The 13,019-nt window shown below is 42.4% G+C and overlaps 1 protein-coding gene across 1 annotated transcript in view; it reads left to right on the top strand.

The window, feature by feature from the left end:
• Window positions 1–13,019, top strand: part of LOC145394364 (small G protein signaling modulator 2-like) — a 186,205-nt gene that overhangs the window by 148,194 nt on the left and 24,992 nt on the right. Inside the window, exons 16-20 of the mRNA XM_080268236.1 lie at window positions 1,637–1,791; window positions 2,721–2,845; window positions 3,012–3,083; window positions 9,260–9,424; window positions 10,455–10,757. Coding sequence (XP_080124362.1) covers window positions 1,637–1,791; window positions 2,721–2,845; window positions 3,012–3,083; window positions 9,260–9,424; window positions 10,455–10,757 — 820 coding nt within the window. The remainder of the gene's footprint in view (window positions 1–1,636; window positions 1,792–2,720; window positions 2,846–3,011; window positions 3,084–9,259; window positions 9,425–10,454; window positions 10,758–13,019) is intronic.

Here is a 13,019-nt window from a genome sequence, read left to right as displayed (position 1 = left end):
AAAACACTCTCTCATTCCTTCCAAACTTTTCCATGCACACTTCCACATTTGTCCAGAACTCTTCTCTCACTCTTCTAGCACGATCTTGCGTTGGCGCATACACACACACAATCGCCCACATTTGTATTCCAACTTTCAACTTTACCCACACAATCCTTGACCCAACTGATCCATACTGTCTTATGCTCTTCTTCCATCTTTTACTCACAACTATACACACTCCTTCCTTTGCCCTCTCATTCTCATCTACTCCTGCACATATACCCCATCCATACTCCCATTCTCTCACACTTTCTCCTTTCCATTTTGTTTCAGTTATTCCACATACATCCACTTTCGCATCCTCAAGCACCTGGACAATCTCTCTCTCTTTCACTTCATCATTCGCTCCTCTTACATTCCATGTACACATTACCAAGTCCTTTGTCCGGTCCTGGGTCGTCAACGTTTGGTCAGTCCTTGTCCGAGGCTTCTTGTTTGTTTTTTTAGTTAGTTGTTTTCCGGGGAGGGGCACTAACCCTCCGCCAACCCTTTTAGTCGCCTTTTACGACAAGCAGGGATACTGGGGGAGTATTCTTGAAAAAAACCCCTACCCCCAGGGGGTAAACAGAACATAGAAATACATGTTTTTATGGTGAAGGTTGAGTGGTATTTGGTGGGCAGTTGGTGGTTGAGTGCCTGGATTACTGTATGTCACTGGGTTGACACTGGATTATACCATGGAATTTCCAGTGAACACCAGAAATGTGTGATTGGTGAGTACAGTACTATTCTATGTTATGATATACTGTATGTATATTATGTGATATTACATGTACAACTTCTGTGATGATGAAGGTGTATTTTCGTAAGTTCAGGTAAGTACGGTACTGTATATTATTACAGGTATATTCTTTTAAAAATAAAAATCGAGTAATCAAAGTTTTGAAAGTCCCATGAATTTCATATAATTGAGGCTGTGCTGTACTATGTCTTATTTCAATTCTGTAAACTTTACAACAATGAAGTGAAGGGATAGGGTGGGAAGATATATGATAGAAGTAGTCTGAGTTGGAGAAGGGCAGTTTGATCGTGTTGGAGAGGATGATATGGAAGTGATTTGTTTGTAAACGCCCCTTCTGGGCCTAAGACACATAGCTGTTGATCAGTAGATAGTTAGAAAGGTATTATGCCTTCATACTGAAGCTATATTTTATGAAGTTTCAGTAGTTTTCATCTTGACCCTTTTTCCGTTCACTTCCATTACTCTTATGTCTCCAAGCAATATGGCAACTGCCTAGGATCTCCTCACCTACAATGTTTGGACAGATTACCTTAGCCCCAGGACTCAGTGCACCTGACAGAACAAAATAGAATTGGATATTACAGTTTTGTGCAGAATGTTACAGCCAGTCCCATATTATCCCCTTTGAGGTGTCGGGGGCAAAGGCTAGACTGCCGTAGTTCAGTGTAGGCCTATATAAGGGTAGAGACCAGCCTGCTTTCCATGATGGCATTACATTAAAAAATAAATAGATAAGTCATTAAGTAAATAAATAAAGTAACCTCTTGAGGATCAAACCCCCACAAGGCTGTCAGTCCAAGTGGGGTGTTCTAACCACAAAACCACCAGTAACCACCAACAAACCTTCCCCAGTGACTCAATTGAGCTGGTTTGTGCAACAATGAAGCACCAGATAATCTCCCGGGCATTCTACGGGTGGTTGGCACACTGTCGTCACCTACGCACTGTCCGAACTCACCTCGCTGGCCTCGTACTGCCCTCAACCTCCGTCCCTGCAACACAGCCTGGTACTGTTGTTGTTGTTGCTGGTGTTGTGTGAGAATGCAAGGTGTGGATGCTCATGAGCAACTACTAGTTCTTTCACATTAACCTGGCCCTGATTTTAGCCATTTAGCATCTTAGTTTTTTGTAGTTCGGTTGCAGGGGGGAAAAAAAAAAAAAAAAGGCTCCTCTCCTTAGCATTTCTTTGTGATGAAAATCTTATTCTAGTGTTCATGTACTGCTGCAACTCGGTATTCTAGTAGGGAAGATGGCAGTTTTAGGCAAGTTTAAATTTAAAAAGTAGAGGAAGTAATTACATGTAGCAGATTTTGGCCCTTGGTTAAACATGTAATATTTTGAAAACACTTGCAAACCCAGTACATGGTATGGAGTTTCTTTAAGAGGAAGCATGGCTTTATTTGATGAGGCTAAATAATTGTTGGCTTGTTATTTGGTGGAACTTGGCAGTGAAAGAAGAATGGCTGAGACAAGAAGATGTATACTGGTAAGGACTTGAAAGCTGTTGGCCTTCCTTTGTGGGTAAGTTCCTGTGAGAATGCAAAATGTCAGCAGGTTATACAGAGAGAGAGAGATAAGTTAAACAGGAAAAGAAGGAGTACTGTAGTTATGTACTGTACCAGTTATGAGTCTCAGAATTAGTTGCACAAAATTAAATCATAGTCACAGTAGATATTCAATAATATTTTTTATGACCACTCATTGGTGCTGGTGAGGGGTGCCTTTATGTAGTGACACTGATACAACTGGGTGGTTCCATGGCCTGGTTATACAAACGTCCTTTAGTTCCCTCCCTGTCACACAAAAGGAGACTGGTGGACTGCAGGAAATGGGCAGCTTGGCCTGCAGTCCACCAGGTTCATGTCCAGGTGTCTTGGGCTACAAATTCTTCTACTACTACTGAAAACACTAATTTAAACTACTTTGTCTGGATCAGAGTGGAATGAGGGAGTGACGGAGGAGGTGTGGTCATCCCTTCACTGTGAGGGTCAAGTCAGTCAACATATGCAGCTCCTGGCCAGAGTCTACCTCGGAGGAGTGGCACACTCTATACGCAAACAGGTATAATATACTGTATTCTTTATAACTGTACAGATTATTCATTCATGTACATGGTGCTCTGATGTTCTGCTTCCTTGAGTATATGCTGTACATGAAAATTATAGCTTTCATATCAGCTTTGTAATAACAGTGATGATGATGATGATTTCCCCTGTCTGTTGTCCAGGTGTGGCCATACCTTTTAAATCACTACCAGTTTGGCAGCAGTCGGCAAGAACGAGACGACCACGACCGCAAAGTGAGTGAAATGCCTGAGTGGTTTATTCTTCACTTATGTATTTACCTAATTGTGATATACAGGAAATGAGCTACGCTCGAGGGGTCCCGTCTCTGTTTCTCAATAAGTCAAATTTAGCTTTAAACTCGTTTAAGTTTTTAGACTGGATGATTTCTTTGTCCAGGTTATTCCACAGGTCTATACATCTATAAGGAAAACTGTATTTCTTGAAATCCTTCAAGCAGCTTGACTTTCTCAGTTTCATCCCGTGTCCTCTTGTTACTCCCTTATCCCATAAAAACAGATCTTTATCAATTTTATCTACTCCCATCATGGTCCTGAACACTGCAATCATGTCGCCTCTCTTTCTCCTTTCTTCTAAGGAAGGCAAATCCAGCTTTTCCAGCCTCTCTCTGTACGACAGATCTGCCAGACTGGGGACCATCTTGGTTACTGTTCTTTGTATTCTCTCAATCTTGTTTATATCTTTCTTTTTGTGTGGGGACCACACTACTGCTGCATATTCCAACCTGGGGCTAATCATGGCCACTATCAATTTTTTCATCATCTCCTCATCCATATAATGAAAAGCTACTCTTATATTAGTCAGGAGTTTATACGTCTCTCTAACTGTCTTGTTAATGTGTTTTTCAGGTAACAAACTGTCCTGGGCCAGCACACCCAAATCTTTCTCTTCTCTTGCTTTTGTGATTGGTTCATTACCCATCAAATAATTCAGTGATGGCCTCTTGGTACTTTTACCCATTTCCTATATTTTACATTTCTTTGCATTGAATTTCATTTCCCACATCCGGCTCCATTCGTGTATCTTATCCAGATCCTCCTGCAGCATTTTGCAATCCTCCTCAACCTCTACCTTCCTCATGATCTTTGCATCATCAGCAAACAGACTTGCATAACTGTTCACTCCTGCTACCATATCATTTACGTAAATCAGGAACATTACTGGTGCCAACACCGAGCCCTGTGGGACTCCACTTGTTACATCCCTCCATCCAGACATCTTATCCTTTATTACTGTCCTCATTTGTCTGTCTCTCAAAAAGTCTCCCATCCATTCTAGGAGGTTCCCCTTCAGTCCTCCTATATGCTCTAGTTTCCACAGTAGTCTCTTATGGGGTACCTTGTCAAAGGCCTTCTCCAAATCTAAATACACACAATCCACCCAACCTTCTCTTTCCTGAAGCACGTCAATCACTCTTGAGTAAAAACTCAACAAGTTGGAAACACATGATGTTCCACTTCTAAATCCAAACTGACTATCAGCCAAAATATTCATCTCTTCCAGATATTTTATCCATCTGTCTTTCAGAATTCTTTCACACAATTTTGTGACCATGGTGGTTAGGGACACTGGTCTATAAATCAGGGGTTCTTCCTTGTTTCCTCCCTTATAAATTGGTACCACATTTGCCATCTTCCATTCTTGAGGCGCTTTCCCCTCTTCCAGAGAACACACAATCAAACTGTGAATCTTATCTGCCAGTTGTTCTCTGCATTCCTTCAGTACCCAATTAGAGATTCCATCTGGTCCTGGGGCTTTCCTTACATCTTGAGTTTCTAGTAGTTTATACACTTCCTGTACTTCCACTTTTATATCTTTTATCACTACATTTATAGTCACTACCTCCACATCCACAAACTCCTTTTCATTAGTGAAAACTGGCTGGAAACGTTTGTTCATTATTTCTGCTTGCATTGCCGCATCCTTATAGACGTCTCCTTCTACTTTCAGTTTGGTGATTCCTTCCTTTTGTTTCAGTTTGCCATTAACAAATCTATAAAACAGGTTGGGTTCATCCTTACATTTGTCTATTATACCTTTTTCAAAATTCTTTTCTTCTCTGTGTATTCTTGTGTGTTCATTTCTAGTTCTTTTATATTCTTCTTTTGTTCTGTTGTTACCTCTCTTTCTCCAATTGTTCCACACCATGTCTCTCTCTTTTTTTGCTATCATACACCTTTTATTAAACCACTCTTTTTTCCTGTTTTCTTTCCCTTTTACTCTTGGCACAAATTTTTTCACTCCTGAATTATACAGGTCTAGAAAAATATCCCACTTCCTCTGTATCTCTGTTGTTTCTCTGAATTTTCTCCAATCTGCATTTTCAAAAAATGTTCTCAATCCTGTAAAGTTTGCTTTCCCAAAGTTGTACCTTCCCTGTCTATAAAGCTCGTCTCTTGGCTCCATGTTCCCTGTCATCATCTGGGACTCAGTGACCGCATGATCACTTTTTCCAATAGAACACAGATATTTCAAGGATTCTATTACATCGGATTCTTTGGTAAACAGTAAGTCCAGTCTTGCTGGTGTGTCCTCACCTCAGAACCTTGTCTCTTCTTTGACCCATTGCGTCATCACATTGTTCATTGCTATATTTAATAATATAGTGCCCCACAAATCCTCGCCGCCTCCTGAGTCCCATTCCTCCCAGTTCACCTCTTTACAATTGAAGTCATCCATTAAAATTATATTGTTGCTTTTCTCAATCAGTTTCTGTAAATAACATGTCATGTCTGACAGTATTTCCTGGTATTCATCATCACTCCATGCTCTTGTCTTAGGGGGAACATACAGTGCTCGTCAGAAGTATTCAGCGTTGTCCGCCGGGCGCGCAATACTTATGGCCCAAAAAGAATCACCCATTTTTGGGGGTAAGAATTGAGCCACAAGTTTGAGCTCCGAGCATGACGTCACGGTAGCCTGAGGCCTTCTGACGCGCTGGTTGGTTCCCGCCTCAGTCGCCCACGGGCTGCCTGAGAGAGAGGAACTCCGCTGAGTGTCCCTCTCAAATTGCGCCATTTTTTACCGAGTGTCCTGCAGTGTTTTGGCCTTCAAAACTTTGTTATGGCACCTACCCGTGAACTATCGAGTGAAATCATATCCCAGATCATTGCTCTAAAGGAGGCAGGCCACCAGACAAAGGAAATTAGTGAATTGGTTGGTGTGGCACGATCGACAGTGCGTCGTTGGTGTGCGCGGTTTCGGGAGGAAAACAGTGGTGAAGTTCCCACAAAGAAACCGAGGTCTGGTAGGCCTAGGAAAACTTCCCCAAGGTCTGTTAATGTTTTAAAACGTGCAGTGGAGTTTAATCCTTGTGTGAGTGCAAGGAAAATTAAGGAGAGCAACCCGGAAGTGTTTGGTGAGGTGTCAGTGAGAACAGTGTCTCGTAGGGTGCATGAGCTTGGTTACACAAGTCACAGGCCTGTGAAAAGGCCTCTTCTCTCTAGCAGCCAGAGAATTCGTAGGCTTGCCTTTGCTAATAAATATCTAAATTGGGGTGAGGAGCAATGGTTGTCAGTGTTGTGGTCTGATGAGGCAACGTTTAGTGTTACCTGTAACAGAGAAGCATGCAAAGGTAGTGACCCACTTGACCCACGGTATGTAGAAAGCACAGTTAAACATCCTGATTCACTCATGGTATGGGGTTGTTTTTCAGGGAAGGGTTTGGGGAAGCTTGTTGTACTTCCCAAGAACCTCAGAGTGAATCAGGATGTTTACCTGGAGCTTCTGTGTGATCATTTACCAGACTCCTTCGAGCTAACAGGTGCACGAGTGTTTCAGCAGGACGGTGCACCTGCTCACAAGGCCAAATCGGTCACCAATTGGCTTCGTGACTGCGAGGTATCATTCATGACAGACTGGCCAGGAAATAGCCCAGACCTCAACCCGATTGAAAACCTCTGGTACCTCGTAAAGAAGAGTCTCCAAGGGAAGGACGTGAGCTCTCTGCCTAAGCTGGAAGCCGCCATTCGTGACTCCTGGGACAAAATACCGCTCCAGCACCTCAGGAGCCTCGCCCTTTCACTTCCAAGACGTCTCAGGTCCGTGAAGAAACGTAAAGGCTACCCTACGAAGCACTAAAGGTAAATAAAATGCATTATTTATATGTTTTTTCAATGTTGAAAGGTTTGTTTCTCAGGAGGGACGCAGGGCGCCCCATACTTCTGACGAGCACTGTACACTACTTCCATATCTCGCTTGTTATTCTCTCCAGTTTCTAATTTCATATTGATCACTTCAGCCCTGCCTTCTCCCATTTCCACAGTATCTACATTTATGTTGTTCTTCACTGCTATCATCACTCCTCCTCCTGTTTTTTCTTTTCTGTCTCTTCTCCACAGTTTGTATTTACCATCTCCCATATGAACATCAATATCTTCTCTTAACTTGGTCTTTACACAGCACATAACGTCAGGTTCATGTATCCTCAAAAGATCGTTGATTTCTAACCTTGCCGATATTAAACCATCAACATTAGTATATGCCACCTTCCAATGATTTTTGATGTTTTCTATACCCTCTTTTCTCTTTCTCTCCACCGGTACCACTTCCTTAACTTCTGATCCATGACTTTCCAATAAAACACTGTCTTCTCTTTCTCCGTTCTCTGTTCGTTTTTTACCTTTGCTTCCTTTACTAAGTCCTTTATTTTAGCTCTTTCTTCCTCATTTGCATCTCTCCTTATCCAAACATTTTTAAACCCTTCCTTATCCGATAGTTTCCATGTTCTACTGATAATTTCGTTAACTGTTGCTTTGGACTTAAACTTTACCTTCAATGGCCTTGCCCCTCCTTCTTCATACTTTCCCAACCTAAACACCTCTTCAATCTCTTTTTGAGCTTCGTTGTTTTCCTCCATGACTATTGATATTATTTCTTTAACCTTACTCAGTTCTTCTCTTTCTCTGTCTGATCTTATTGTCATACGTTTTTCTTTAACTCCTGAAATTATTATACATTTTTTCTTATCTGCTACTTCTCTAACTAAAGATTCTCTACTTCTCAACACCCTAACCACTTCCCTCTCCACTTTTTCCTTGCTTTGTTGGTCTATAATCTCTCTCAAATTTACAGTTCCCTCTTCCTGAATTTTCTTCCACCCCTTATGTTGCTCCTTGATTTCTTTAATGTGCTCTTCCTGTATTCTTGATTTGGATTCATACTCATCTAGTTTGCTTTTCATCATGTCCCTTTCCTCTTCCAACCTCTTATTCTCCCTCTTAAGCTGTTTTATTTCATTCTTGGCTGATTCATTGTTCACTTTTAATTCAGTAACTTCCTTTTCTTGTTTGTCACTACGTGTACAGATTTTTTCCAGTGTACTCCTTAAACATTTGATCTTGTTTTCCTGTTCTGTGTTCCGTTCCTGTAACTCTTTAATTACTGCCCATACCTTTTTTATCTCCTGGTCATTCCTCTCCGCTGTTTTCTCTACACCTGCTATTCTTGTCTGGTTCAACTTAATACTTCCTTTTCCCACATCCTCTTCACAAAAGTCCTCAAATTCTTTCTCACTGATCGTAAACAATGCACCATCCGTTTCCTCCATGATTCAACCCTATGGAGACTTTCTGTTTTCACTTTATCTTGTCCCTTTTATGACCGAAACCGCGTTTTTTTTTTATTACTGTCCGACGGGACCACCACTCACGCACTCATCAACATAGTCACAATTAGGCTCAGCTTCCTTTCGTCGGTGATTCAGCGATTATTTCCCCACTTATCCTGGAAGAGGTCCGTCTCTGTCGGTGACCCGTGTGATATATCTTTATTTTTCTTCTTGCCATTGGCTGATGATTTCTTTCAGATTATCATATTTGGAGGGGCTTCCTGTTCTGAAAAGTTTAGTAGTAGTTGTGATAGTAGTGAAATGTGAACTTTTTGAGTCCAGCGTTACATGTTGCTCCAGGGATTTTTGTGGAGGGGTGCGGCACAAGTGCATTCGACCAAAATTCTGGGTTGTCCACCTGGTGGTGTGATACAGTATAGTTAATGTGGCAACAGTGGTGTGGGTGTACAGTGCTTGTGTGTCTATATTTTAGAAATGTTTTGAGCAACCAGTCATCTACCTCTGTAAATCAGTAGTCTCACTGGGTTGTCAGTTTTGAAGCACAGGTAGGCGTTGTCATAATAGTCCTGAAAAGTGCTGACATGGATGCGAAATAGCAGCAAAATGGTTAAATTATGGGTTAAGTTAATGTAAAATGTTTAGTTTTCATTTTTAGTATTAGACTATGCTATTGTACCCATTTTCAGACATGTGCTTGAAATCCCATCTCAGGGGGGACTGTTGGCTATGACAGAGTATCTGGGGTATCGGGTTAGGCTTCCTCCCAATTAGTTCAATAAAGTCAGGGTCTGTACTGTATATATTTTGTACTCTTTTTTTCAGATCCGTCAGACATACGAGACCACCATGTCAGAGTGGCTGGCGGTGGAGGCTATAGTACGTCAGCGGGACAAGGAGGCGATGGCACTAAACATGGCAAAGCTGTCATCAGAGTCACAAAATGGGGAGATTCCACTTGAGGGAAGGGATAGATCTCTCAGTAATGAGGTGTGCTAATATTTATTTCTGGAACTGCATGGAGTCAGGTTTATTTCACAGTCAGTGCTGTCACTTTAATTCATAGCTTTAATTCTGCTCTCTCAAATTCTTTCTGTCACACCATAAGATCTGTACAGTGCATCACACATTGTTAGAGTAACTGGGTGAAGCAGTGTATGGACCTAAATGTGGAAAGGAAAGCCTCAGTAGCAGGGGCAAGTGAGTCTCCTTTGTTACTGTGGCATTTTGGGCATCATGATAGTCCCATGGGACCCAGCCTCAACCTGTGGCATTTTCAGATGCTTCCTCATTTAAGAGGGAAGGCAGGGAGGGTGGTATTGGCTGCCTGATGCTTTGAAGCAGAGAAGAATTGCTCACCTGACAATGTTGTAGCTCCTCCCAGTCTTGGTCTTCAGCTAGACACTGTCTGGGTTGACCATGAGCTGTCAGCTGCTCACTTCCTCAGATTCCTTGCCTTTTGTCTCAGAGAGGGTGAGCAGCACTAACAATACATTGTGATTTAGCTCCACCCACACTGTCTTCAGCCAGTCACAATGCAGATTTGCCATAAGCTTGCAACTGCCTGCTTGCCCAGGTACCCATAGAGTATGGGTGTTGGAGCATTGTCTGGCCTCAGAAGGAAATGGAGTATATATAACTTGGATAGCATATGTGTAACCACAATAGATGTCCAGTGCTAGAGGGGTTAAGGGACTTGAACAGTTTACTGCTGGAGATCATGCCACTTTGAAAGCACCCATCAAGTGAAAATAGACTGAACCATGCAAACATCAAATACACTTACAAGATATATGTACTGTATGTATGTATACTTTTCTGGCAGTACTGTATTTGTTTTGTTTCACGTGTTTGAGTCAGTTCATGCATATAGTGTGTGTCTGTGTTTGCAACAATGCAAAGGGTGTGTGTCTATGTTTGCAACAATGCAAAGGATGTGTTTATTTTGGCTCTTGCAGTTGGGTTTCCATAACTCTCTCTTATTCTGCCTCAGACTTTTACCCACTGCTTTCTCCTCCAGGTGTTTGAGCCAGACACCTTAAGTATGGGGTCAGTGGATAATCCTGGAACAGTGCAAGAAGAGGAGGAGGGCAGCAATCTTAATGACTTTGATGAATGTCACGACGATGATGACAATGATGATGTTGGTGTTGATGAACAAGATGACATTGCCCCGGAAGATGATGTGCCGGAGGGTATATATGAGAAGGAGAACGTGCGACAGGAAAGCAAGGAGAGTGAGAGTGACAACCCGGACCTGTACAGCAAAGAAAGGCTTCGGCAGGAGAGCAAAGAGAGTGATTCTGCTGAGGTGGCCAGTCCTGTAAGTCGTCTTCTTAATGGTAACACATCAAGACCATATTATTTTTATTAATGACACAGTGTGGAGTAAGGAACAAACCTATGGCCCTGGCAGTATTTGACATGATAGAAAAACCTTCAGTCACTTATGCAACATTTAAACCATTGTGTGTCTAGCCACTCAGTGTAGGGTCACCCACAGGCAGAAGGAAGAGGAAAGAATGAAAGAAAGAAAGACAGAAGAGGAAGGAAGAAAAGAAGGAAGGAAAAGAGGAAAGGGCAGTAACATGGGAGCTGTACTTACTCGATGTGGTGCTGCTCTCGGGTGACTGCCCTTTCCTCTCTTCCTTCCCTCTTTCCTTCCCTCAGTTTCTGTCTTTCTTTCCTTCATTCTTTCCTCTTCCTTCTGTTTGTGGGTAACTCTACACTGAGTGGCAAGCCAAATGGTTCCCTGTACATCAGGAAACCATTTACTATGCTAGGTGGTAACCATATAACCAAATTATGGCACCTGGTGGTTTAGTGGGTAATTAAGGCATTCCAGTCAGATTGAGCCTGTGGAGGTTTATATCCAAGGGGTGGTTGGGGTTTATTGCTCACATAATGCCATTCATGGATGAGTGAGGTTGGTCACTCTCATCTTAACCCACCACTTGCCAGCCACTTCAAGCCCTAATTGTCACCCCCATGCTGGCCAATTTTTTTTTTTTTTTTTTTTTTTTTTTTTTTTTTTTTTTTAAGGCTAAAATGATAGATTTTGATATGAAAAAAAAACGAATATGACCATAAAAAACTCACCGGAGGCTGGAAGAGCATTTAGCATAGACCCTCCAGCCGCCCGCAGGTGTGAGCGAGCGGGGAATCCCCAGTGGCAGTGAGAGAAAACCCGTTTTCTATTCAAGGTAAGCTCAGGTATTCTTGTCAGCGTGACTCAGGGAAGGTATAGGAATGGTCTTTACACTTTTCTGTCCACTTCACACACACACACGCACACACACACACACAAATCATAAAGAAATCGTGTTTTTTTGGGGAAAAAATCACTTACGCATGCAATACTATACATATCACTGTGAATGCATTGTCTTACAGTTATGAGAAAATATGCATAACTTGACTTCACAGTGTACAGCCCTTTCACTTACAGTAAATTATTTACAACATGCCTTCAGTATACACAGACAGTACCTGAGTATTTTTGATCATCTCACTGTGAATACTGTACATCATCTAACACTTACAAGAACATACATAAAACTTTACTCCACAACGTTCAGTTCTTACACTTACGAGAAAATATTTACAACACGTCGTCACTGTATGTGGTACTTATAACACTTTTTGAGCGTCTTTTTATTGCTCGTCATTACCACACTATTGTTTCTCAATAGTTAACGAGAGTGTGGTACTCCTCGAAGCATGGGTATATGCACAGTCCTACATCACACTCTGCACACATATACCTTGAGGCCTTCCACTGAGTACGTGGCCTTACAGTGCTGTTTGCACACACGTGACACCTCTGCTGGGGATTCTGACGTGTTCCACTTGGAGATATGATTTTGGGGAAGTGTCTAGAGGTGAGGCAGAGAGGTGTGGCGGTGGCGAGCAGCACTTCTATCTTCCCCATATTCCCCCACTATTTCCTGCACCAGCTCGCAAATATAGCCCTTGACAGTCACCTGGATGCCAGTGGTATGTGCGTGGAGATAGTGAGCGTTGAGGACAGTGATGTCGAGGAGATGGAAGAATAATTTTTTATACCACTTCATCGTGGGCCTGGCACAGTCAGCGCTGGAAATCGTGGCGTCTGATTGATCTACCTGTCGCATATTCACATTGTAGGCCAAGACAGGTTCTGGTTTCCAGACGTGGCGCCACCCTTCTGCCCTGTAATCTACACTGTCTATGCAGTGTACAAGGGGCCAAGGAACAGACGAGAGGAGGAATACTTTGCGGTTGTGGTGCCATGCTGTTGCGAGGATAATATCTATCTATCTATCTATTGCCAGACGCCATAATCCCGAAAGGGGTGGCCATTTGACTTTGAGTTATTTGTTTTACAGGGAGGGGCACTAACCCTCCACCAACCCACTTCCTGACACGTAGGGAGCACGTATGGTTTGGTTATATGGTTACCACCCAGCGCCGTAAATGGTTTCCTGGCTTACAGGAAACCATTTGGCTTGTCACTCGATGTAAGGCCACCTGTAAAGGAAAGAAAAGCAATAAGAAGTGACAGGAAAGATGGGAGAGGATAATATGTGATTTGTAAAAAACAACC

The sequence above is a fragment of the Coenobita brevimanus genome, chromosome 27, assembly GCF_032717465.1.
Source record: "Coenobita brevimanus isolate Jiangsu-jjx chromosome 27, ASM3271746v2, whole genome shotgun sequence".
NCBI lineage: Eukaryota > Metazoa > Arthropoda > Malacostraca > Decapoda > Coenobitidae > Coenobita > Coenobita brevimanus.
The sequence above is the reverse complement of the archived record's forward strand: the minus strand, read 5'-3'. Positions and strand labels throughout refer to the sequence as shown.